This window comes from Balaenoptera musculus, chromosome 4 (genome assembly GCF_009873245.2).
Source record: "Balaenoptera musculus isolate JJ_BM4_2016_0621 chromosome 4, mBalMus1.pri.v3, whole genome shotgun sequence".
Classification (NCBI taxonomy): Eukaryota; Metazoa; Chordata; class Mammalia; order Artiodactyla; family Balaenopteridae; genus Balaenoptera; species Balaenoptera musculus.
The window spans coordinates 1,354,793-1,381,806 of NC_045788.1; the positions used below are offsets into that span (position 1 = coordinate 1,354,793).

At 35.2% G+C, this 27,014-nt stretch overlaps 1 protein-coding gene across 3 annotated transcripts in view; it reads left to right on the forward strand.

Annotated features, from left to right (window-relative positions):
• TOP2B (DNA topoisomerase II beta) overlaps positions 1-27,014 on the forward strand; it is a 65,529-nt gene that overhangs the window by 19,406 nt on the left and 19,109 nt on the right. For 2 of the 3 annotated variants that reach the window (XM_036851908.1, XM_036851910.1), the window contains exons 2-22: positions 575-745; positions 1,628-1,718; positions 3,056-3,119; positions 8,289-8,434; positions 9,286-9,383; positions 10,098-10,310; positions 13,706-13,879; positions 14,858-14,959; positions 15,372-15,509; positions 17,727-17,865; positions 18,179-18,336; positions 18,469-18,594; positions 19,530-19,640; positions 19,728-19,833; positions 21,092-21,201; positions 21,539-21,631; positions 21,729-21,843; positions 23,232-23,353; positions 23,566-23,714; positions 24,283-24,514; positions 26,508-26,642. In XM_036851908.1, the coding sequence (XP_036707803.1) occupies positions 575-745; positions 1,628-1,718; positions 3,056-3,119; positions 8,289-8,434; positions 9,286-9,383; positions 10,098-10,310; positions 13,706-13,879; positions 14,858-14,959; positions 15,372-15,509; positions 17,727-17,865; positions 18,179-18,336; positions 18,469-18,594; positions 19,530-19,640; positions 19,728-19,833; positions 21,092-21,201; positions 21,539-21,631; positions 21,729-21,843; positions 23,232-23,353; positions 23,566-23,714; positions 24,283-24,514; positions 26,508-26,642 (2,793 nt within the window). The remainder of the gene's footprint in view (positions 1-574; positions 746-1,627; positions 1,719-3,055; positions 3,120-8,288; positions 8,435-9,285; positions 9,384-10,097; positions 10,311-13,705; positions 13,880-14,857; positions 14,960-15,371; positions 15,510-17,726; positions 17,866-18,178; positions 18,337-18,468; positions 18,595-19,529; positions 19,641-19,727; positions 19,834-21,091; positions 21,202-21,538; positions 21,632-21,728; positions 21,844-23,231; positions 23,354-23,565; positions 23,715-24,282; positions 24,515-26,507; positions 26,643-27,014) is intronic. The other variant, XM_036851909.1, reaches the window with a different exon arrangement.

The following is a 27,014-nucleotide window of genomic DNA, read 5'->3' on the forward strand; positions in this document are numbered from 1 at the left end:
CACCTGCAGTCTCCGCCCGCGAAGGGGCTTCCTAGTGAGTGGAAACCTTTCCTCCTTCACGGCTCCCTCCCACTGGCGCAGGTCCCGTCCTTATTCTTTTGTCTCTGTTTTTTCTTTTTCCTTTTGCCCTACCCAGGTACGTGGGGAGTTTCTTGCCTTTTGGGAGATCTGAGGTCTTCTGCCAGCGTTCAGTGGGTGTTCTGTAGGAGTTATTCCACATGTAGATGTATTTCTGATGTATTTGTGGGGAGGAAGGTGATCTCCACGTCTTACTCTTCCGCCATCTTGAAGCTCTTCCAATATTTATTTCTTGATTGAATAGTTGTAGGCTGTTCTAGCTATTCTGGTGACTATATATAGCTACTTTTTGGGCTCAGTCAAAACTGCAGTTTCACACTATATTATAAAAGGTACTAGATTTTCAGTAAATAGACCTGTGTTCTCTTTAGAACATAAAAATTAGAGCCTGAAAGATAATTTTGTTGTTAAAGAGAAAACCTATGTTATGTGTCCATATACATTTTAGTTTACCCCTTGGTAGGTTATTTAAATTTGATTTTTTGGTTAATTTTAGACTCTTTTTGATCAGAACAATGCTGCAAAAAAAGAAGAGTCAGAAACTGCAAACAAAAATGATCCTTCAAAGAAGTTGTCTGTCGAGAGAGTGTATCAGAAAAAGACACAACTTGAACATATTCTCCTTCGTCCTGATACGTACATTGGGTCGGTGGAGCCATTGACACAGGTAATTATTAAATTTTACTGAAATTAGATGTATTTCTACTTTTTAATACAATTTTGTAAGTATATGCTCTGTGAGTACACAATTTCATGTCTCTGGTAATGACAGAAAGTAGGGAGAGAGATCTAAGAGGTAGAAATGTCTTAATTTTTCACTAGAAATTAAAAAAACTGGGAGCTAAAAACTATCTGAGAAGTATAGAGTATAGAGAAGTATACAGTAAAATGGTGCTATGTGAACTTTTTAAAAGTTCTGAAGTTCATGCTGTGGTTTATTTTAAATTCTAGAAGTTATATATACACATTGATGGCTATTGTTTAATGCTTACTATGGACTTGGTTTACGCATAGCAGTTTTTTTCTAGCAGTTTTGTGAAGCAGGTACTATTATCTCCATTTTATAAATGAGGACACTGAAGTTTAAATAATTTAAGTAACTTGCTCAGACCTCTCAACTAGTGAGAGCTGGGATTCAAAGCTAGGTGTCTCTGACTCCAAAATCATGCTGCATTCATATTGTTTTACTCTGTGCTACTTATACTACAGAAAAATATAATGTGTGAAGTAAAAGTGTAAAGTAAACATAATTTTTTTCCTATTTTATTTAAATACTGTTTCCAGCAGTTTTTGGTGCCTTATATTAAAGCTGACTTTATGTATGAGTAAGAATACAGACTTGATACAAAATGAACAATTTCTCAATTTTGAGGCTATTTAAATTGAAGATGAATACAGCGAGGTTGACTGCAGCTGAAGTAGTATGTTTTTCTACTTTGAAGATCTAAGTATTTACAGACTAAATGACAAATATGGGTTTATGCTTTGTAAAATTGATGTTAAATATTTTTTACTCCATAAGTTCTTTTGAACTTTTCTCTCAATGCAGCTCATGTGGGTGTATGATGAAGACGTAGGAATGAATTGCAGAGAGGTTACCTTTGTGCCGGGTTTGTACAAGATCTTTGATGAAATTTTGGGTGAGTACTTGCTTAAGATTTAACACATCTGTTTCTATTGATATCATTATAATGTCCCTATATACGTAAAGCCAGACTTATAAATTTTAAAGGCATATCTCTGGTTTTTATGCTGAGTATAAATGTTCTTCAGAAAATCTGTATTACCTGCTGTAATATGTTCATATCTCTAGACATCATGTCTTTGTGTTTCGGTTTGTTCATCTGTAAAATGCATGTGTTGTATTTGATCACAACAGTAATCCCAGGGTCATTTTATGGTCCTGTATGTGCAGTCGTCTTGGGGCTGCTCACATCCCAGTCAACAGGGGAGGGCACGTTAAAAATATAGATTTCAGGGCCTGATCTTGCAGATTCAGTCGGTTTGAGTTGAGACACATAAAAATGGGTTTTTCACCAACACATTAGGTATTTCTATTGGGCAACTAGGTTTAACAACCATTGTTCCAAATACCTCTGTCCTTTCCAAATCACATGATTAGTTAAATCGCAACAAAGTGTGGATACCTAATTGACTCCTAGGGCAGGCTTGCACTTTGGAAACGTTTTTAGCCAAGGATTCTCTACAGAGACTCATCAGTGCCACTTGAGGTTTCCTACCAGGGTTGTTTAGGTCTCTTGAAGCTTCTTTTGGTCTTTGGGAAAAGGATAGGAGAGTAAAACTGGTTACTTATGTTTTGTACTTATCACTCTTGTCTCCCAACTATCCGCCAGTTTTACTTTTAGGTTACACAGTGTTTATCAGGAGCATATTCCTTCTGTGACTGAAGTTCAGTTTGACAGATGGCTAACCACTGAAGCTGTGGTTAATGTATGCAAGTATTATCAGTTATAGTTCATAGGATTTAAAATTTTGATTTCTAAGGATGCTAAAGAGTGCCTTTCTAATTCAGAAATAACTGGTTTCAGCTCAATCTGTCTATAAAATCACTAAGTTATTGAAGGAGGGCAAGAGAAAGCAGTTACGTGTTGCCAAGATAAAACATAGTTAAACTCGATATTTTACTTTTAGACCTGGATAGGGGATTGTAAACTGCAGATGTTTGTTTTTAATTAATTTGTTTTTATATATCATAGAATCATCCCCGCCTCCCCATTTTGTGGTAGAAGACATAACCGTAATTTGGTGTGATATAAAATTTAAGAATATTATTTGGAAAATAAGATTTTGTATTAGAAGTTAGCGGTATTATTTTCATTAACTATTACCATATGTAAATGTTTATATTAAGCAGTGATGCACATATAGCTGATGTTTATTTATGTATGCCCTTGTATGTTTATTTATTATAACTTTTTATATATTTTACTACTTATCAAAATATTTAATTTTGTAGTTAATGCAGCTGACAATAAACAGAGGGATAAGAACATGACCTGTATTAAAGTTTCTATTGATCCGTAAGTATATTTCAAGTTTAATTTTTTATGCTAAGTTGTTTTATTCAGATGTTCAACTTTGAACATTCCTCAAAGGAATAATGCATACAGTTAGTACTCTTGAGTTTCTTGTTGCTTGAGACCTTGTTATTTTTGCCTCTTTTGGCCAGAATGCTACCCTCTTATAGTTTCCTCTGTCATTCATGATCTTTTTCTCCAAAGTATTCAGTACTTCCTTGTGGGAGCGCTTGGAGACCATTTTTCTCCCTCTGATGCTGTGGATACTGTTTCAGCTGCTTGTATGATCAATCTTTTCTTATTTTTGCTTTGGTACTCAAGGCTACGGGCTATTGTTAGTACTATTCCAGTTATATTATGGGTTAAATTTACTTTTTCATAACCAACATTTGGACTTTTTCATTTATAACATTTGTAAATTGGGAACTGCTGGTATTATAGAATATATATACCAGGTGTTCAGCTGATCACTACAGTGATTTTTTTTTTTTGGAGGACTGAGGGGGAGTGAAAATAATAAAGTATTTCTAACTTAAAACATTATCCTGTTTTCACCAGTATGCTTTTGTGAGATATTCTGTTACATTTATCCTTTATAATTAGTAATTTAGCATGATTTTAAGGTTTTTCTTTAACATGAAAATTTAATAATTCAGTTATAGCCTTACTGTCAGTAATCTAATTTTAAGGACATGGTTAAGATAAATGATATAGTAAAAATATAATTTATATTTGGTTATACCATGAAGTTGACTGTATCTTATATGAAAATATTACCACATAACTATACTGTTGAAGTTCTTGGTTTTTCTTTTTCTTCCTGTCTTTTTTTATTTGTTTTTCATTTGCATCATTTCTATAACAGATAAATTCTTGAGAATCTGTATGGTAAGATGTACAGGACACTTGCAAGTTGCAACTTAGGCAGACATTTAAAAGGAAATTTTGGCTGCCAGGATTTCTTTTCTTCCATATTTAGGAAATTATCAGTTAAAAATGGTATCATTTATTATATTTTAGGAGAGCTAGTAAGGAGTAATAGATGTTGAATTTTTGATATCTTTAAGCTTTTTTAAAAATCAGAACTGAAAGACTCTGAAAACTAAGGAAGAAGGCCTTTTCTTAAATACATTCATGGTGAACATGGTTACGATATTTGGTTCTTTTATCTTAATTGTTTTGACCACATTGATCCAACAATGTGGACTTAAAAAAAAAAAGATTAGATAGAACCCCATCATAACAATGTGATCAAGAAGTGAGCTATAAAACAGCTCTGTAGACCAAATAATGACTCTTGGTGGCAGGCTTTACTTGAAGTTTATTACAGATTTGGGACAAAGTAATTCTATGTAACTAGTGCCTTTATTGCCCTCTTTCTAACTCCCTTTTCATTCAGCAGACATTTTTGTGTGAGTATAAGAGTGTCATAGAATTATAACTAAATTTATTTGGTTCTTAATGGCAATCAGATAACAGTTTCTTTTTTCTTATTTATCTCTAAGTCATTTTAACTGCTTCTGCTGGAAAGTTCTTTTATTTCATATAAAATATGTATATAAAACAAAAATTCATAGTCGACTATTCCAAGGAAAAAAGGGTGAAGGTAGTATATTTTTCACCTCTCCTTTCCTATTTTACTTTTGTTTATAAATTATTGATGAGACTCTTGAATCTTTCTCCTGCTTTTAATTAAAATATATATTTTATACACACACATACTTAAAATTGGCAACAGACAACCATTTTGGGACATGTTGGTGATCCTTATATTTTATTTGTTAATTTTAACAATAACATTTTGACTTTTGTGAATATTCTCCCATAAAATCATTCCGTATGTTTTTCCTTTACTACATATATTACAGAATTCATGCTACTTTTATTAAAATCAATTTTATTTCAGTGATGCAATTTTTGCTTAAGTTAGATTTCTAAATTAAGAAGTCATTTTAAAGCAGAATTCAGATGGGGAAAAGTGCTGTTAGGCTGTTTATTTTATTGACCCATTTTTCTCTGCTGTCCGTTTTTTATATTCTTTGGGTTTCATTCTTTCTAACATTTTTGTATAGCAGATTTTATTTTTCTTTGTGCATGTGTGTACATGAACTCTGTGTGTAAAAGAGAGGTTAAATTTTGATAGTTAATGGGTTAAGTGTAGAGGATACACAGCACAGTTTAGCTCTTATTCCTCTTTTGATAATACTCTGTGACGTGGGAATAAAATTTAAGTAAACAGCCACGGTTGTAAAACAAAAAAAACCAAAAAAAACAAACAACAAAAAAGTAGGAATGGATTAGCAAGGGATGCCATGCAGAATTTGGACAGCAATTCTAGAAAGAAAATTTGAAGCAACTTCTTATAGGGGAGCTTAAAACCCATTAAATAGTATAACATAATGGTTAGTTGTTATTGAAACAACTTATTTGTTGGCATCTATTTGATTAAAATCAAATAACCGTGGAAAGCACATTAATCAGAGTTCTGTTTCTCTAGCTTAAGTATTCTTATTTATTCAGGGTTGAAACTCTTAAAGCTGTAGCTTTCAAAAAATAATACACACTCATACTGAAATATATGTACATATATGTATGCATTTTTAAAAAATCGCCTTCTGTATACTATTTTGTATCTTTCAATTTTTATTTGACATACTGTGGGCAGCCTTCTTTATTAACTTATGTAGATCTACTTAATTCTTTTTAATGTTCCTAAGTATTTTATTATGTCAGTATGTCATCATTGTTTAACCTCTTTCCAGCTAATGAATATTGGATGTTTAGATTGTTTTCCAGGTTTCTCGTTAGCTTTAATTATTTCAAAACTTTATTTATAGCTTATTCAAGGACATCATTCTTTTTCTTAATACTTCTGTGAAGATTATTGATGGAGCAAAGAATATAGTTATAGAATTCTGAATCATTGTTTAGAGATTATAGAAATAAGTACCAGATCTAGGAAGTGAAATAGATTGAAATTTTGTAATAGGTGACTTTGATAGAAAATTTCAGTTTCATACTCATACAGGCTTATAGAATGTACTTGATATCAAGCCTCATTTTTTGAAACTGTGATGAAGATAACGCATTTACAAAGTGCCTTATTTTAATTATAGTACCACATATACTAAGTAGGATGAAGAAATTTTAAGGGTTTTCTCATGAGTTTGTTGACTTTTTGTGTCATTCTGAGATGTTTAGTATCTGTAATTTTCCATGCATTGTCTTTCTTCATTTCCTTCAGAATTCTTCTCTATAGTTTTAAACTCCATGAAGTGTCTTGTAAAAAAAAAAAAAAAAGGTGCTTAATAAGTTACAGGTTTTAAGCCCAAGCTAGGAACTATTTGGAAGTCTAAAAAAGTAATGCAATACACAGCCCTTGTTTCTAAGGCCCACTATTTTGACATCTGCATTTAGGACATACAAGGTAAAGTACAGTAGCTAATTTGAAACCATTACATACTTAAATATTCAGCTGTGTATTCTGTAGAGAGTGTTTACCCACAAGTGAGCTAACCTAATTATGTCCTGAGGTCCCCCTTAAATACTGTAGATTTTTTTGCAAGTTTCAATATAAGGAGGGTTGGGAAACATTGTTTTAGGCTGGGTAAAAGGCTTGTGGGAGAACTGAAGTCGTAAATTGATCCTTGAAGTTCAGGTAAAATTTGGCTAGACAAAGAGGGAAAAGGTAGTATAGGCAAGGGAAAGACCAATAAACAAAGAAATGGAAGAATTGGGAATGAACGTGGACAAGTAATAAAACTGACCTGCAGGAAAATAGCATGCATGTTGCAGAATAGTGGTAGTTCAGTTTGACTCTAAGTAAGGATATGGATAATGGGCCTGGAACATGCAATAGAAGACACTTAAACTACTGATGTGTTCTGGAGCAAACAGTAGTGTGAGGAGAGCTGTGGTATCAGAATATAGTTAAGGGGAGTGGCTAGCTCTGTTTTTTAGCAGTGTTGCAGTAACAGTATTTAAGGTGATGCTAATTTAGACTCCTATACTGGCATTTGGAATGAAGGAAGGTCGGATACTGCTGAAACGAATCTAATAGAACAAGTTAATGTCTTGATGACTAAACGACCTAGAGAATGATCAGGAGATATGAATAAAAATGATATCAAAATTTGAGTCTCCGCGATTTGGAGAGTTGAACCTATATTGTAGAGAGAGAGAAAGAAGATGATGTGTTAAGTTATTTTTTAGTTTCTTTTTCTTAAACTTTTAAAAATTTAATTAATTTCCTCTTGGATCTTTGATTTTCATTTTGGCTTTTATAACATTTTTTTTTTTAGTTGTAATAACTACTTCTAGTAACTCTAGAGAGATTAAGCTATGTGTGTGAGTGAAACAGTGTGTCTAAGAATAATTGTGAATCAGATTGGCAAATGGTAGCTTTTTAAGGTAATTCTCAGTGAAGCTGTGTTTCTTTGCACATTTGGCTAAGTGGGTAAAGGCATCGTATGCTACCCTGAAACAATAGGGTAGGCAAAATTTTCCATCAGGACCATGGCCTATGTCAAGTTGCTGTTAACTGTAGGAACCTCTACTCCATACCATTTAGGACTAAAATAGATGGTTTTGTGATTGAAAAACCTAAAAGACCTAAAATAGGTAATACTTAACATATTTTAAAACCATTAAAGTTAGTTTATAACAATGACTGCCACAATACAAACAACCCTGTAACATTTAGGCGGAGAATGGAGTACATTTCAGGCTGTTTTTCCTTTTCTGTCTGCCCTGCTCAGCAGTCAGGTAGGAAATAAAAACGGCCCTGGACACTGGCCCTGCAGAGCCCGGGTTCACAGGTGGTTGACTGGCAGGGTGAAGCAGGAAGATCATGGCTAATATGTGTGAAAAGAAAATGAAATTGATAGCTGGCTTCTTATAAAAGCTTCACTGCTTTTACTACTGAGAAGAGTTTCTTTTCCTGAGAAATGTTGCAGTATTACCTGCAGATCTTAGTGATCCTACTTTGAGTTATGACTCAGGGATAGAAATGTGCGTCCTCAGCAAGTATTTTCTTGGAAGACGAGTGAGTGTCTCCCAATTGGTAATGGCTGGCAAACTCAGGTTTATTCTGGGTTACATTACTTTTGATGTAAATTAATTGATATAGCTTATAACTATTTTAAGCTCTAAACTCTGCTTATTTATTTACAGTGAATCTAACATTATAAGCATCTGGAATAATGGGAAAGGCATTCCGGTAGTAGAACACAAAGTAGAGAAAGTTTATGTTCCTGCATTAATTTTTGGACAGCTTTTAACATCCAGTAACTATGACGATGATGAGAAAAAAGTAACAGGTAAAGTCTGATTTAGGCTGATCAGAATTTTTATTGAAAAATATTGCCCTCTCTTACTCTTTCTATATAAAATATTACAGAAAAGGAAATCTGTATAGTTTTATTATGAGAAAATCCTTTTCAGAATTAATATATAAAAATCTATCATGTTTAATTGTTTTCTTGGTTATAGTCTGATAGAGACTTAACTCTCGTAGTACGTTGACTTCTGCTAGAACTCCTGGAGCTCTAACCTGGCTAACGGTTTGGGTTTTGAATTAGAGTCCTGATGAAAATAAGATGTGTATGATTCCTGTTTAAGTGAATTTGTTTTTACATAAGCACCATGTCTTTTGGTATCAATTAAATTGCTTTTAAACTGATTTCCTTAAGAGGGTCAAGATTGAAAGTCTAGACTCTATGAATAGAGTTGCAAGTGCTTTGACCAAAACCAGATGTTTTTCCACTTATTTACATTTCCTAAGTAGATTGATAATTTTTTTTTTCCAAAACCAAGGCTCTAGGAAGTTATATAGATTGAAATTTTGTAATAGACAAGTAACTTTGATAGAAAGCTCAGATTTCATACATAGACTTACTGAATTATAGGAGATACAAAGCTTAATGTTTTTGAAGTTGTGATGAAGATAATGAATCTACAAAATGCATATTTTAATTTTACTATATGTGCTAAGTCTTAATTGTATTTTTCTTTAAATGAAAAATCTAAATATACTTTGCATTATCATCAATTGATTATTTCAATAAGTGGAAACTGTTTTGCAGCAGACCTGCTGTATGGTAGGTGAGTTAACAGTTCCTTTCTTTAAAACCATTTTCATTAAACCTTTCACATTTAATTGTTTTTACAGGTGGTCGCAATGGTTATGGTGCAAAACTTTGTAATATTTTCAGTACAAAGTTTACAGTAGAAACTGCTTGCAAAGAATACAAACATAGTTTTAAGCAGGTATGATAGAAATGTGCCTAATTTTTTTTTTTTTTTAAATAATCGTGTTTGTTGCTTTGCCAAGATAATAGACCTTAGGTAAATTGCAGTGATACCTATATAACTTTTTTTAAAGCATTAAGCAAGTAATCAGAGTAAAAAGACTTAAGAATGCCTGGGATATTTTACATAAACCTATCTTTCTCCTATTCCTTTAAAACAAACGCTTTACTTAACAGACTTTTCCTTTAACCTATTTAAGCAATAGGGAAAATGTCCTGACCCTCATAGGCAGATTGAAATACATACGCTTAGCATGTTTGAAAAATTCCTTGTTGATTCATCAAATTTACATTTCAAAATTTTATATTTTACTTTTGTAGACCTTTGAAAATAGTTTGAAAGTTTACGTAAGCTAAAATAATTTTGTCAGGAAAAGCATCATACCTTTTTATTTTTGTAAAATTCTATATGGTCATGTTGAAGAATTTGAAAGATGTTTAACTAACAATGTATAAAGTTGTGCAGTTTATTTTGCTTACTTTCAGCATGAGGTTATAATAGTAGTATTTAAAATTTTTTCATTTATAATATCAGTTTTAAGAATCTGGTTTGTTGTGAAGCTGGAAAACGGATATAGTTGTGGTAAATGAGTGTTATCTCATTAGCTGAGTCTTTATGTATTATCAAATATAGAGGCATTATAGAAACATTTGAATATTTTTTCTTTTAAAGACATGGATGAATAATATGATGAAGACTTCTGAAGCCAAAATTAAACATTTTGATGGTGAAGATTACACATGCATAACATTCCAACCAGATCTGTCCAAGTTTAAGATGGAGAAACTTGACAAGGACATTGTGGCTCTCATGACCAGAAGAGCTTACGATTTGGCTGGTTCATGCAAAGGAGTCAAGGTTATGTTTAATGGAAAGAAATTGCCTGTAAGTGTCTTCTAAAATAGTTAATGCTTTGTTAATTCGTAGACAGCTTACAGTTAGATCTTGCTTTTCAAATCTAATCTGTTAATCTCTTTTAACCAGTGTGTTTAGATGATTCACATTTAAAGTGATTATTGATAAATTTGGCTTAAAATTTACCATCTTGCTATTTATTCATTGTATTTGTTGTTTTTCTTATTTCCCTGTATCCTGCCTTCTCTGGTTTTAATTGAGCTTTTTTTTTTATGATTCCATTTTATCTCCTCTATTTACTTGTTATTATACCTGTTTTTAAAACGTTTTTAGTGGTTGCCCTAGGGTTTATAATACACATTTGTAAATGATTTGAGTCCACCTTCAAATAATTTATCACTTCATGTGTAGTGAAAGGACTTTATTTTTTCATGGAAAGGCATTCTATTTTAAATACAGAAGTGTGTACACGTCAATCCCAAACTCCCTAACTATCCCTCCCTCCACCTTTCCCCCGCCGGTAACCACAAGTTCGTTCTCTAAGTCTGTGAGTCTGTTTCTGTTTTGTAAATATGTTCATTTGTATCATCTTTTTAGATTCCACATATAAGTGATATCTTATGATATTTGTCTTTCTCTGTCTGACTTCACTTTTATGATAATCTCTAGGGCCATCCACGTTGCTGCAAATGGCATTACTTCATTATTTCTTATGGCTGAGTAGTCTTCTATTGTATACATGTACCACGTCTTCTTTATCCGTTCACCTGTCCATGGCCTTGTTTCCATGTCTTGCTGTTGTGAATAGTGCTGCTGTGAACATAAGGGTGCGTGAATCCCATGTGTAGTGGAAGGACTTTATAACAGTACATCATACATTTCAGTTTTACATGTGCTATAAACAACAGAAGAAGAAAGAGAATGAGGTGGAAGAAGTATTTGAAAAAATGATGGCAGAAATGTTTCCACAACGAGTGATGTTGTTGTTAATGCTTTAAGCAGTCAGTTATCTTTTAGAGCAATTAAAAATACCATAAAGAATTATATTTTAGCTTCATTTATTCCATTTCCAATACTGTTAATTTCTTGGTGTGGATCTAAGTTTTTGATCTTAATCATATTCCTTCTGCCTAGAGATTTTCCTTTAATATTTATTTTCTGTAGAATAGTTCTGCTGGCAATAGATTCCCTCAGTTTATGTTTGTCTGAGAGAGTCCTTCTTTTCCTTCACTCCAAAGGATACAGAGTTTCACTGAATGTAGAATTATGGGTTGATAGTTTAATTTTTTCAATACTTTAAAAATGTCACTCTGTTGTCTTCTTGCTTGCATGGTTTCTACTGTAGTTCATATCCTTCTTCCTCTGTTGGTAAAGTGTTTGTTTTTCCTCTGGCTGCCTTGAAGATTTTCTATTTGTCTTTGGTTTTTGAGTATGCTATGCTTAGGTATACGTATGGGTTTTTTTTGTTGTTGGTTGGTTGGTTTTTTTGGTGGTGGTTTTTGGTTTTTTTGGTACTTACTCTGTTTGGTGTTTTCTGAGTTTCTTGGATCTTTTGTTTGGTGTCTGTCACTAATTTTGGAAAATTTTTGGCTCTTATATCTTCAAATATTTCTTACATGCTTTTCTTTCTTTTCCTTTTGGTGTTCCAATTATGCATTTATTGTAGGGTCCCAAGCTCTTGGACGTTTTGCTGTGCTTTATTCACTCTGTTTTCTCTTTGTGTTTTACTTTTAATTTCTATTGCTCTATTTTCAAGTTCATTGATCTTTTTCCTCTACTGTTTCAAGTCTTTTGCTGAGCCTGCCAAAGGCATTCTTCTTGTCTTCTACTGTGTTTGATTTCTAGGATTTCCAATTGATTCATTCTTAAAGCTTCTGTCTCTCTGCTGAAGTTGCATATTGTCTGCCTTTTCCACTAGAGACTTTAACAGATTAGCCATAGTTATTTTAAAGGTCTTATCTGATAGTTAAAACATCCGTGACACATCTAAGTCTGGTTCTGATGATTGCTTTGTCTTTTCAGACTGTTTTTTCTTGCCTTTTGGCATGCCTTGTAAGATTCTGCTGAAAATCAGCTATGTTGTATAGGGTAGTAGATACGGAGTACCTAGGCTCTAGTGTGAGGGTTGATGTTGATCTGGACAGGGACCGGGCCGTGTCTGCAGTCTGTTGTTGCTATGCGCACCAGATACTTCAGATTGTTTTTTGTCCCTTCTCTTCGCTTTGAGCCTTCCCTTGGAGCTGCCCCTCAAGGAGGGTCTGTCTCGTGTAGCTCTCCCAGCTGAGAACCACTGTTGTTATGGAGGCCTGCTAGCCCGGTTGTAGGTTGTGGAGACCCCCACGTGTGACTAAAGCGCCGGCTTCAGAGCGCACAGTGAGCCCGTGTCTCAGGGGTCTGGCATTCACAAGAGTGTCTGCCCTGCCGCTGGAGGTGGGGATTGTCCCTTTGTCCTCTGTTCTCTTGCCCTAGTTGCAGCAGGTAACCGCCAGTGTTCTCATTCAGTATCCTTTAGGCTCCCTGCCCTGCAGAATAAACCTTTTAAAAATGTAAACTTAAATGAGATGGGGGTGAGGTGGGGTGGCCCGGGGCAGAATTACTTCATCCCAGCTGCAGTGATACTTCACCACGGCTTTCTGGCAGTGCCCTTCCCCCTGTGGATTAAGGGGGGTTTTGCTGTTGTTGTCGTTTGTTTTTCTTTTTGATAAGGGAGACGGGTCTGGGGGTCTGGGTGGGATTCCCAGTGGCTGCTCTTCTCCCCCAGCTGGCCCCATGGGGGAACTTGTTCTAGATTCTCTCTGATCTGCCCTGTGAAAACCTGCTCTACGGTTCCTGGGAGAGTAGGAACCCTTTGACCACAGCCCTCAAGTTCTTGACACACTCACGCCAGTCCACACGTGTCCTATAGCAGTTCGTCAGAAGCTCTGGCGTAAGGCTCCTGTGGGCTTATATAACCAAAATATAAGCAAAAGGCTTAGGTTCTGTGTCTCCCTACAGACACCTGTCTCTCTTCAGACTTAGGATGGCCAGCTGTCCTGTGATCTCAAGCTTTTGAAGATACATAAAAAATTTGTCACCTGACCAGATGTTTTCTTGTAAGGGAGAAGAAAACTTCTCCTTCTTTGTCCTCTACATGTCAACTCAAACTGGAGGTCTAGTTGGTCATTTTAAAAATTTAAAGTTTTGAAAGATTTTATAATAATTTACCTGTCCAGCTGTCCGTTCATAACCTCTCTTTGTCAAGTACATACGGAAATGAATTCCTTTTTAAAGGGCAGAAATCAAGGAGTAGAATAAGGTTGGGATCTGCAGATTGAGAGGTGTTGTGAATGAGCGGAAATGAGAGTGTGAGTACCTGTTGGCATTCACCTAGTTCAGCTGCCAGTAGGAGAGAAATTGTTTCTTGTTTTTGTTTTCCAAATTATTAGGTAAATGGATTTCGCAGTTATGTAGATCTTTATGTGAAAGACAAGTTGGATGAAACTGGAGTGGCCCTAAAAGTTATTCATGAACTTGCAAATGAAAGATGGGATGTTTGTCTCACACTGAGTGAAAAAGGATTCCAGCAAATCAGCTTTGTAAATAGCATTGCAACAACAAAAGTAAGTACACTAATTCTTTGTTTCCAAGTCAGTGGTAGAACAGTGCTTCATTAAAGACAATAAGATAAACAACAAAAACAACAACAAAAAACCCAAATCTGCTTTTGTGAAATCAAAATTGACTTCTGAAAAGCTTATTTTCTATGAAACAGCTGTCTTACAGTTTAAACATCCATTGACAAATAAGTTTATATGATTAGTGTTTATAATTGAATACATTTATATTTTATGACATTTAGAATGATAACAAATTCCTTATTCTGTGTTCTCTGAGTTTTGAGTGTAAAAGAACAAATAATAGGGCATGAGTCTGTTTTGGTGTCAGATTGTGAAATGCTCTATCTGCCATTCTGAGGAGTTTGAACCCTTTTCTGTAGGCTTTTAAATTTCCAAATCGAATGAAATTCTTCTCATCTATAAGCATTTATCCATTGACCATAGTAAAATATTAGGCACTACAAGTGTGTATTTTAGAATAAGCTAAAGCAGTGATCTGTCACTTTGTCACTCTTGTTCAAGTTTGAACTTATTTTTTTTATTGTTTTCTATTTTTTTATAATCTAGCATCACTTTCTCTAGTCAACAGAAATCTGTATCAGATATGATTGCATTTTGTTATGTGTAACAGAAACCTAGTATACAGTGGTTTGTAAACATGTAAAGGTTTTATTCTTCCTCGTATGACTGGGGACTGGTGGTAGGCAGTGTTAGTCTGGTTCTGTGTCTCCAGAGTGTCATCAGGGACCTATGCTCTTCCTGGCTTTCTCTTCTGCCACCCTTAGCATTTGGCTTTCGTTCTCATGCTGCATTCTGAGACTCATCTTAACTCTTTGGAAAATAGGGTTAATAATATAGTCATACTGAATTCACAAAGTTGTGGTGAAGATTCAACGCTCATTCTAGAAAAAAATGAATATGTAACTATTTTGCTACCTTAACTATAGAAGATTTTGGATTCTATTTTTTTTCCGTCTTTAGGGTGGACGGCATGTGGATTATGTAGTAGACCAAGTTGTTGGTAAACTGATTGAAGTAGTTAAGAAAAAGAACAAAGCTGGTGTGTCAGTGAAACCATTTCAAGTAAGTGATTTTTTTCTTTTTTTTAATTAATAGCTACTTTATTTATTTATTTATTTATTTATTTATTTTTGGCTGTGTTGGGTCTTCGTTTCTGTGCGAGGGCTTTCTCTAGTTGTGGCAAGTGGGGGCCACTCTTCATCGCGGTGCACGGGCCTTTCACTATCGCGGCCCCTCCCGTTGCGGGGCACAGGCTCCAGACGCGCAGGCTCAGCAGCTGTGGCTCACGGGCCCAGTTGCTCCGCGGCATGTGGGATCTTCCCAGACCAGGGCTCGAACCTGTGTCCCCTGCATTAGCAGGCAGGTTCTCAACCACTGTGCCACCAGGGAAGCCCCAGTGATGTTTTATATATTCTGTTGAATTATTAAATAATATCAGTTCTGATATTGACCTTTTTTGATATGTTTTCAACAGGTGAAAAACCATATATGGGTTTTTATTAACTGCCTTATCGAAAATCCAACTTTTGATTCTCAGACTAAGGAAAACATGACTTTGCAGCCCAAAAGTTTTGGATCCAAATGCCAACTGTCAGAAAAGTTTTTTAAAGCAGTGAGTAAAATCTGTATTATTTTTCAGTGTTTTTTGTTTTGTTTTTTGGTTTTTTTTTTTTTTTTTTAAATTTTATTTATTTATTTATTTATTTAAATTTTTATTTATTTATTTATTTATGGCTGTGTTGGGTCTTCGTTTCTGTGCGAGGGCTTTCTCTGGTTGCGGCAAGTGGGGGCCACTCTTCATCGCGGTGCGCGGGCCTCTCTTGTTGCGGAGCACAGGCTCCGGACGCGCAGGCTCAGTAGTTGTGGCTCACGGGCCTAGTTGCTCCGCGGCATGTGGGATCTTCCCAGACCAGGGCTCGAACCCGTGTCCCCTGCATTGGCAGGCCGACTCCCAACCACTGCGCCACCAGGGAAGCCCTGTTTTTGGTTTTTTTATTGAGAGTTGATTAAGTAGTTTTCTTGATTTATTTATTCTAATTATTCTAAATCATTCTAATCAGATTAATTTCTTATATTAATTGTGGGTACAGGCATACTTATACTAAAAACTAATATGCTTGATTCTGAAAACTTCAAAGGGTAGATAGACACTGTTTCATAAAGCACTCAATTATTTTGCCAAGCATTAAAGTGGGGACTCATGTAACTAATTGTGTTTTTAGCTTTGCATTGTCCTTTATAAAGACAGATTTGCCTCTAAAAAGTGTACAGGTCCTTATAGGACTCCTGATTTCATCTTTTCTACTTATTTCAAATTCATATACTGATTTTTACCTTTATATAGTTTTTTTTTTAAATTGTGGTAACATATGCATAACATAAAATTTACCATATCCTACATATTTTAAAATTTCATTTTACTTTGTGCATGTTTATTTAGGCTGCCTTAACTTTTCTGAAACAAGGTGAGAGTATAAATAAATAATAAATCTTCTATTTATAACTGAGCCTTGTGGCTGCTAATAATTTCTCATAGCCTCTTATGTATCAGCAAGATTTGCCTCAGTTCTCTTGTTCACCAGGACCATCAAACATATATTAAATGATCATATCTAAAGTGCCTTTAAATATGTTTGCCCTGGGAATGTAAAGATGAATAAATTACAGCCCCTCCTCTTTGGAAGTTTATAGTTTTTTGGAGGAGTATCATGTAATTGCAGTAGAAATAATATTTTTATCAAATTCTGGTATTGGAATTTCAAAGGTAGGGTCTCACAAACAAAAACAAAAGTTGTTTTTTAGGTTTTAGTTAAAGGCCTATAGAAGAGTACTGTTGGGTCTAATCATAATGAATTCTGCATACAGATGACCCAATGTTAATGATAGCCCAAATTTCTGCCCTCATTAACAGTTGTAATTTGATTTTAGATTTTACACATTTTCATTTTTTGGCAGAGAAAGTTTAGATTTGACAACATAGTTCACTTCTTTTTATATCTGAAACATTCCAGAAAACTATTTCATACACCTAAAATCAAACTACCCAGGTTGATGAAAAATAAATAACTCCAACTTTTGGAGACGCTTTACTTTTTCTTGTGGGGCGGTTGGGGGGAGGTTTGACATCTTGTCGCATGTTAATTCACTGCAGAATGACACATACATGTAATGTTGAAATCCTCAGTACCAAACTTAAAAAATAAGGACTGTTCATAAGGTTTTTGTTTTGTTTTGTTTTTGTTTTTTTGGCCACTTCATGAGGCACGCGGGATCTTAGTTCCCCGACCAGGGATTGAACCCGTGCCCCCTGCAGTGGAAGCGCAGAGTCCTAACCACTGGACCGCCAGGGAATTTCCCATAAGATCTTGAGTTTATCCTAATGTTCCCTTCTTGTTAATATTTCTTTGTCATAGGGAATTCAAGATTCACATTTTTGTGTTGAGGGACATCAAAAATGTCAGTGTCTAAAATTTCCCAGGAAGTAAATTCATAGGTGGATCAGCTTTTACTGTGTTAATTTTCACAAAACTAACTTGTAACAAAAGCTATGTATATTCCTTATGCAGTTTATTGTAATAGAACTTTTTTCATATGTAGTAAAGTTGGCCTTTTTTCATGTGTTTACATTTCAGTACAATAGGTCATTGTGAATAGCTGCCTGAGTTAGTTTTACTGTAGTTAGAATAATATTTACCAGCATATATCACAATTATTATCATCACTACTATTGTTTTGCCTTATAACTGCACAGATTCCAAGTATTACACTAACTTTAGCTAAGTGTATAAACTTCTGGCTTGCTTGTATATTATTACTCTTTGATTTTTAGGCCTCTAACTGTGGCATTGTGGAAAGTATCCTGAACTGGGTGAAATTTAAGGCTCAGACGCAGCTGAACAAGAAGTGTTCATCAGTAAAGTACAGTAAAATCAAAGGTATTCCCAAGCTGGATGATGCTAATGATGCTGGTAAGTTCAGATTTTTTTTTAGATTTTAAGTTTGTGTTTATTCAGTGAGAGACTGTTGCAACTTTCCACATATAGAGCATAGGGTTCTATGTTCAGAGTATGGTTTTACTTCACTAAAATTGCCATATGTACCACTGATTACTAATTTTCGGGGGGCAGGAGTTCCATAAAATGCACTTAATTTTTAAGTTACCCTGAGCATGGTGTAAGATGCTCTTACAGCGCTCCGTGGTCACTGCGATCATCAGTCTCTTGGCTCCGGGCTCTCGTGGGCAGACTCGAGAACTTTGGAATGTGTGTCCTCTGCCCCCAGGTGGCAGGCACTCCCTGGAGTGCACGCTGATACTGACGGAAGGGGACTCTGCTAAGTCGCTGGCCGTGTCCGGACTGGGCGTGATTGGGAGGGACAGGTACGGGGTCTTCCCCCTCAGGGGCAAGATCCTCAACGTGCGGGAGGCCTCTCACAAGCAGGTGCGTATCTGCGCCCGTGCCCGCGGCACTTGAGTGCCTTGCTGGCACTGTGAGCTTTGTGCGTCCCTGCAGCTCACCTTCTGTCTCTGGAGACACTCTGAAACACTTTCCGTCCTTTTCATGTTTGCACAGATCATGGAGAATGCAGAAATAAACAATATCATTAAGATAGTTGGTCTACAATACAAGAAGAGTTATGATGATGCAGAATCGCTGAAAACCTTACGCTATGGGAAGATTATGATTATGACTGATCAGGTTGGTTTAAAAGTTGCCACATATTAAAACATATCTTTTTCAGAATGTCCTTTTGATACTTGTTTCATGAGATTTGTCCCAAGATAGTAGATGTGGAAGTGATTGTATTTACATCCAGGGGGAAGATATTGTTTAATGGTACAGTTTGTGTGAAGCACATTCTACATTATCTAGTTTATGGTAACCACCTCTTTGGTTAGGTATTTTAAAAATATTTTTAAATTCAACAAGTATGGGAAGAGTAGAACACACTGTGTAGTATTATGGGTTTGAAGCCCACCTATCTATAAGCAGGAAGGAAATGGTGAAATTTACAGGAAAGATTAATCAGTAGGATAATGGCTAATATTCGCATATGATGGCATAATTTGGGATGCACAAAAAAATTGGAGGACCTGAATAGTGAAATGGCAGTAATTAGGAAAGAAGTAGAAAATTGAAAAGGAAGAATTCCACTTGCATCCAACTGCTTGTCTCTTCCATCCTCTAATTGAAAGCATTTCTAGAGAAAATCTTCAATGAGAAGCTGCTGTATAGTTTTAAGCAGAAATTTATCAGTTTTTATGTTAAGAGAGAACTTGGGAATACCTGTACTCCATGGATTTCTCCTTCCAGTGAAGTAGCATTATAACCCTGTTTCATTAATTTCCATCTTTAAATCATTCTTTTAGTGAAATCTGGGCAAACTATAAAAAAGATAATGGTAGCATATTTAATGACAGAAAGATTTAGTCTGTCACTTAGCTATGTTCTTTATTTGAATTTTAAGAAAAAAATTCTTGACTGTGATCATCCAAAGAATGTTTTGTAAAGCACAGTTGTAAAATTTGAATGGAATTTTGCCTCATTGCTGCATTCATACATCTAAAAATTTGGTTTTGTAAGTAATTATATTTCATAAATTATTATAGCACTCTTTACTAACATTTATTTAGGATCAAGATGGTTCTCACATAAAAGGCCTGCTTATTAATTTCATCCATCACAATTGGCCATCACTTTTGAAGCATGGTTTTCTTGAAGAGTTCATTACACCTATTGTAAAGGTACTATTTACATTAATATATTTTTATACTGTTGTCTTAAACAGTAGCAGAAAAACTAATTTTTTTTTTTTTTATTATTCATTTAAGGCTAGCAAAAATAAGCAGGAACTTTCCTTCTATAGTATTCCTGAATTTGATGAGTGGAAAAAACATATAGAAAACCAGAAAGCCTGGAAAATAAAATACTACAAAGGTTTGTTTTCTAAAACACTTAAATTTTGTGAAGTTACTACTGACGTAAGTTTATTTTTATGAGAGCATTGTAAAATATTTTGAAAGTTTGTCTCTTTTAGCTTTCAGAAACAGCTATGGCTGATTTTTAAAGAATTGTTAGGGAAAATTTTATGTAAGTAGAGAGAGTAGTATAATGGGCTTCCCATGTTCTTAACCAGTCACCGTTTTGCAGCCAATCTTGTTTCATCTGAACTCTTGTCATTGCCACCCCATTAGTTTGAAATAACTTCCAGGCATTAATTATTTCTATACTACTTTAGTATGTATCTCTAAGAGAATTTTTTTTTATTGTCCATAATACCATTATCATACCTTTCTTTAATAACCTTAAATATTCAATCCAGGTTAAAATTCTCCTGATTGTATTAAAAATGTTCATTTTTATAGTTTTTATTTTTTTTTGGAATCAGGATCCAAACAAGGCCCACACATTGCATTTGGTTGATAAGTCTATTTAATCTTAATATATTATTTCTCTTTTCATATTTTTTTCTTGTAATTTATTTGTTCAAAAAGTTGGATTGTTTGTCCTGTGTAATTTCCCATATTCTGGATGTTGCTCATTATCCCTATATATTTTTTTTTTCTTGTGGAGAGAACATTTTAAGATCTTCTCTCTTAGCAATTTTCTTTAATTAATTAATTTATTTATTTGGTTGCACCGGGTCTTAGTTGTGGCAGGTGGGCTACTTAGTTGTGACTTGCGGACTCCTTGGTTGCGACTCGCGGGCTCCTTAGTTGTGGCATGTGGGCTCCTTAGTTGCAGCAGGTGGACTCCTTAGTTGTGGCTCACGGGCTTCTTGGTTGCGGCACGTGAACTCTTAGTTGCGGCATGCATGTGGGATCTAGCTCCCTGACCAGGGATGGAACCTGGGCCCCCTGCAATAGGATCGCGGAGTCTTACCCACTGTGCCACCAGGGAAGTCCCTCTCTCAGCAATTTTCAAGTATACAATATAGTATTATTGACTATAGGCATTATGCTGTACATTAGGTTCCCCAGAACTTACTCATCTTAAACTGAAAGTCTGTACCCTTTGACTGACATCTCCCCATTTCCCTCTCCCCCCAGCCCCTGGCAACCACCATTTTATGCTCTGTTACTATGAGTTTGACATAGATTTTTTTTTTTTTTAGATTCCACATATAAGTGAGATCATACAGTATTTGTCTGTCTCTGTCTGGCTTGTTTCCACTTTTATTTTTAAAATTGTGCAGGGTTGGGTACCAGTACAGCTAAGGAAGCCAAGGAATATTTTGCTGATATGGAAAGGCACCGCATCTTATTTAGATATGCTGGTCCTGAAGATGATGCTGCCATTACCTTGGTAACAAAGTTCATTTAAAAAAATCTCTCCTAATATCCATTCCCTCTTTCTGCCATACTTTTCTTCCCAATCTTGGTTTTCTGTGGTAAGTCTCTTTAGAATTCTAAGCCCAACCTAGTTAATCTTGGTGTCATTTCCCATCACCGCAGATTATGCCCTGCTTTCATAGTTCTTTAATTCAGACACCACTGTTCAAGTGTATTTTTGATAAAAGCGTATTGGAAAAAAGTTAATTTCCCAGAAATTAATAATTAGTTATTTGCCTTTATAAATTTTAATTTTATAATGAAATTCTTTTTATTTTTAATGTATGAAATTGTTACCTGGAATCTTTCAGGCATTCAGTAAGAAGAAGATCGATGACAGAAAAGAATGGTTAACAAATTTTATGGAAGATCGGAGACAGCGTAGGTTACATGGCTTACCAGAGGTTAGTCATAAAGAGTGGTGATCTGGGGGAGGAAAGAGAAAAAGGCTAAAATTCATGCAGTAATCATGACATAATTGCTGTATAACTTTTCTCTTAGCAATTTTTATATGGTACAGCAACAAAGCATTTGACTTACAATGATTTCATCAACAAGGAATTGATTCTCTTCTCAAACTCAGACAATGAAAGATCTATACCATCTCTTGTTGATGGTAAGTAGCTTTTGTTTAACAATCTTTTTCATTTTTGTATGTCATTGAGTATATTTTAATTTCATGTACTTTAACCCATCCTTATAATAAATTTTAAAATTCTGAAGTTGCTCTCTAGATGTTTTAGTAGTTCTGAAATTTTATATTCTTTATTTGAATTTTTTAAACCCTTTTTGAACTTCTAAAGAAAATTAACTTGCAAAATTTTAAAGCTTTTGCCCCAAGTTGTTGGAGACTTTTTAAAATAAAAAGTAAAATGTGATTTTGATAAGTTGTAAAGTATTTATTAGAGACTGAATTTTAAAAACACCTTTACTCCTCAATACCCAAAACCTAATGCTTTTAACTTATTTAACTTGACAAAAAAGTTAAACTGCTACCCAGTACTTAGAGCAGATTTTAGTCTTCTGTCTAGAGCATTTTGATTTTTATAACTTTTAGCAGATTAGTTGATCTTCATGTTCCTTGGTATTTCAGCTAATAACAGATGGTTCTGCTAATCCATGTAGTTCTAGCTTTGAGTTACATCCGTTCTCTGATGTCTTCCCTAATAATTGCCGTCTAAATTGGTCTCAGATGCTTATAGACTTCTATGCCGATAATTGTATACCTCTTATTTTACTTGTGTTAATTTTCCTCCTCAATTAGATTGTAAAATTCTCAAGGAAAGTGGCCATATTTTATCATCCTTTTGCTTCTGCCATGCTCTGGGCCCACGATGATGATGGTGATAGCTAGCATATACTGAAAAGTTTATTACTGTGCTCACTGGCCTAGAGCGAGAAGAGTGGTCAGGAGGCAGAGTGCTTTGCTTGCATTATCTCATGTAATCCTCATGGTCACCCTATTAGGAAGGTAATTATTTCTGTTACATGGACGAGGACACTGAGACTTAATGGTTTAATAAGTTGTGGAAAGTCACATGACCAAGTTGAGAAGAGTATCCAGATGAGTGAGATTCTAAAGCCTGCATTCTTAACTACCAGAACACATCTCTTCTTTGTAAGAGCTTTCCTGACTTAGGATATTCTAATAAGTTTTCAGGCTCATTGGTGGCTTGCTGGTACTTTAATCACAACTGGCATTTTGGGCACATGAGTGTTTGGGAACTCCTATGAAAGGAATTTGGTGCCACTGAGCAGTTCTTTAAGACCGGAGGGTGTCTTTCTATTGGTTCTTCACTTTGGAATAGATTGAGATGGTATAAAATGTGTTAGTATGTACTCATTTTGTTACAGAATCTCAAGTAAACAATTTTATTTTTCGGAAGCAAACTATATCTTTGCTTTTTTCTCTTGAATATATAAAACATTGTTGTCACTAAAAGAAACACTACAACTATATCCCGAGCAGTATTTTTAAAAGAGGGTTGTTGTTTTTAAAAATAGGCTTTAAACCAGGCCAACGAAAAGTTTTATTTACCTGTTTCAAGAGGAATGATAAACGCGAAGTAAAAGTCGCACAGTTGGCTGGATCTGTTGCCGAGATGTCTGCTTATCATCATGGAGAAGTAAGCATGGAGATTGGAATTAATTGAGAACTATACTTATGGGCATGAAGGAGGATAGTAGAAGGATAATTCAGCATAATAAAGTGTTTTTTCTTTTATAAGTTCTTTGGAAATGTAAAAGAGTTGAGAGTTTGGGTTTTAATAAAGATTAGGAAATCCATTTAGAAAATTTGGAATGTGAATGTTGTATTCTGTCTGTTTCTGTCCTGCAGCAAGCACTGATGATGACTATCGTGAACTTGGCTCAGAACTTTGTGGGGAGTAACAACATTAACTTGCTTCAGCCCATTGGTCAGTTTGGAACTCGGCTTCACGGGGGCAAAGACGCTGCAAGTCCTCGTTACATTTTCACAATGTTAAGGTGATCATTTGCTGATATAATGGTATAAAGCTCTATTTGAAGTTTATTGGAACTAACTAAATGTGTAATAGAATTATAACTACGGAGAGAGGTGATTGGGTATTATGTTGAGGGTGAATGTTCCAAATTATTTGATCACATATAGAATGAAATTTGTTGATCTCAGTTTTTATGAATTATTGGTGGAACCAGTCCTAATGAATGTAAGGATTTTTTCTGATCCAACTTTACTTTTTAGGCTGAAGATGGGTTTTGTGGTTTAGTCAGAATAAGAGGAAATCCTTAAAAGGTTATTTATCAATACTAAGAATTTAGGCAGGTAAGTCATTAAATAACTTAAGTAAAACAAGACTGTCTTATTCTGGCTTTGTGCCTGAGAGAAATATATTTGGTAATAAGGTTAGGTAAATTTTATTGTTAAATTTAAATTAAGCACGTGTAACCAAAATTTTTAACAAATGCATTCTTTTTAAAAGATTTTTTGAAATGTAAAGTCTTTAATTATGTATGAAGTTTTATTTTCTAAAACCATGATATTGCTCCATGTCTGTCTTTTTCCTTTTATTAGCTCTTTAGCAAGACTGCTTTTCCCTGCTGTGGACGACAACCTGCTTAAATTCCTTTATGATGATAATCAACGCGTAGAGCCTGAGTGGTATATTCCCATAATCCCCATGGTTTTAATAAATGGTGCTGAGGGCATCGGCACAGGATGGGCTTGTAAACTACCCAACTATGATGCTAGGGAGATTGTGAACAACGTCAGACGGATGCTGGAAGGCTTGGATCCTCACCCCATGGTGATTACCTAGAACTTATTGCTTATGTTGTTTTAACAAATGATAACGTATAAACGACAAAGGCCAGTCATTTTAGAAAAGTAATGGAACCATTTTCATTTTAGAACGTATTGTAGACAGTAAGGACCCTATTAGTGTGTAACTTGATGTGTGCTTACTGTAAAAGATATAGAGTTCGGGGGACTTCCCTGGTGGCACAGTGGTTAAGAATCTGCCTGCCAATGCAGGGGACACGGGTTCGAGCCCTGGTCCGGGAAGATCTCACATGCCACGGAGCAACTAAGCCTGTGCACCACAACTACTGAGCCTGCGCTCTAGCGCCCACGAGCCACAACTACTGAAGCCCGTGCGCCTACAGCCCGTGCTCTGCAACAAGAGAAGCCACCGCAATGAGAATACCACGCACTGCACCGAAGAGTAGCCCCCGCTCGCTGCAACTAGAGAAAGTCCGTACGCAGCAACGAAGACCCAATGCAGCAAGCAATAAATAAATAAATAAATAAGAAAGGAAGGAAGAAAGAAAGAGAAAAAAAAAAGATACAGAGTTTGGAAAAAGCCTGGATATAAGGTTTATGGGAGAAACTGTTTATTAAAATTTTAAAGTACCCTGTAGTTCAGGCTTTCAAATATCTAACTTATGTAGAGAATAACGTTTTTATGACAAAGTTATATGCAACTTTATGTTATTGTTCTTAAACTGCTAAGTCATATTAGAGTCATTAAGGATGCTTAAAGACACCTTGTATATATTTTAATAATCCCCATATTTTTCATTTTTGCCCTTACCTTACATCATTCATCATGTTCAGTTCTTCCCCCAAACTCCCTCCAAGAAAACCCTCAAAAAAGTGTCTTACGCTCTTCTACATGATTTAAAATCATCTAGAAATTTCCCTTTATCATGATACACTTAAATAGAAGAATATTTTTATTACAAAAATGATAGTGCTCATTGTAGAAAATATAAATAAGCGAAGAGGAAAAATACTCCATGTATATAGAAACAAACTGTTAATATTTTTAAGTATTTCTCTCCAAGTTTGATTTCATATTTGTATTTTAAAAGAAAATTAGAATATGGGGATGATTTAACATCTTTTTTCTCCTAAATACTTTAAAGTACTTTAAAATATTTCTAACAGAAGTATCAAATTACTTTTAATGATTATAGCATTTTATTTCAGATACATTTAGAGTATTTATTGTCTCAGTGTATTTGATCAATACTTGTTTCATATATATATATATATCTTCTATATATGATACTGTGCTAGGTGGTAAGATAAAGAACCATGATCTCTGTCTTCAAAAGTTAATCTGTTGTCAAGGCAAGACCTCTGGGCATGAAGTTTACAGTGACAAAAGATGTTAATAGTTGCTCAGTGAGCAGAAGTGTCCTGCGCTATATGCCTGACTTCTTAGTGATGATGACAAATAGGAATTTTAGAAGAGGGAGAGCTCACTTGTAATTAGGCCGAGAAGGCTAAGTAAGATTTATATAGATGAATGGGGTGTGGAGAGCTGAATAACCGTCAGGCCTGGTGGATAGAGTGAGTGAAAGTGAGAATATTCAAAATACTCAAGAGAAACGTGGAAGAAGAGTAGTGATCTGGAAGGCAAATCACTGGAGAAAAGCTAGAAGGTTAGCTTGGCTTGTAACGTAATGTCTGAGGAGTTTGGATTTTTAATCTAGGGGAGAAGGAAGGATGGAGGGGTAATAAGCTGGAAAAAAAAAGGCGATATTCTTGGAAGACCAGGAAAGGTGGTGCTGAGGTTTTGAGATTTGGGGGGCTGTTGAGAGTATATTAACAGAAGCTGTGAATTCAAGATTGAATGATTATTTGGAGAGGGCCTATTGCCGACGAGAGGAATTTAGTTGCAGTTGTGTGAACCTGTCGGTAGCAATAGGTCATAGACTAAGGGGCATTCAGAGGTGGCACTGGCACTCAAGTGAGAAGTCGGGGCCTTTAGGTATTTTTATTTTTCTCTACAGCTTCCAAACTACAAAAACTTTAAAGGAACAATCCAAGAACTTGGTCAAAACCAATATGCAGTCAGTGGTGAAATATTTGTGGTGGATAGAAACACAGTGGAGATTACAGAGCTTCCCGTTAGAACTTGGACACAGGTTGGTATAAGACGTGAGCTGCCTGTGAGCTGCGTGTGGCAGTTGTGTTAGGCAGTCCTTTCTGGTGAGAATATGATTGTTTGCCCTGTGTCTGTAGAGTGTTTAAACATTCATGTATACACTTTTGACACATTCATTGGAATATTCCAATGGTAATTTAAAAGTTAACTTATCTAAATGTAGAGTGACTTAGCTAGGTTTTAAAAAGACTATTATCTTTGTTTACATTGCAATGACTAGAACAGTATGTAACAAATAGTGTTTTGAACCTTTATAAATATGGTCAATAAACTCATGTCATTCAGTATTGGATCTAAAAGTACGCGCGTCACCTCGTCAGTGCTAGTTGATGCCATCTGCTTTGTACTCTCA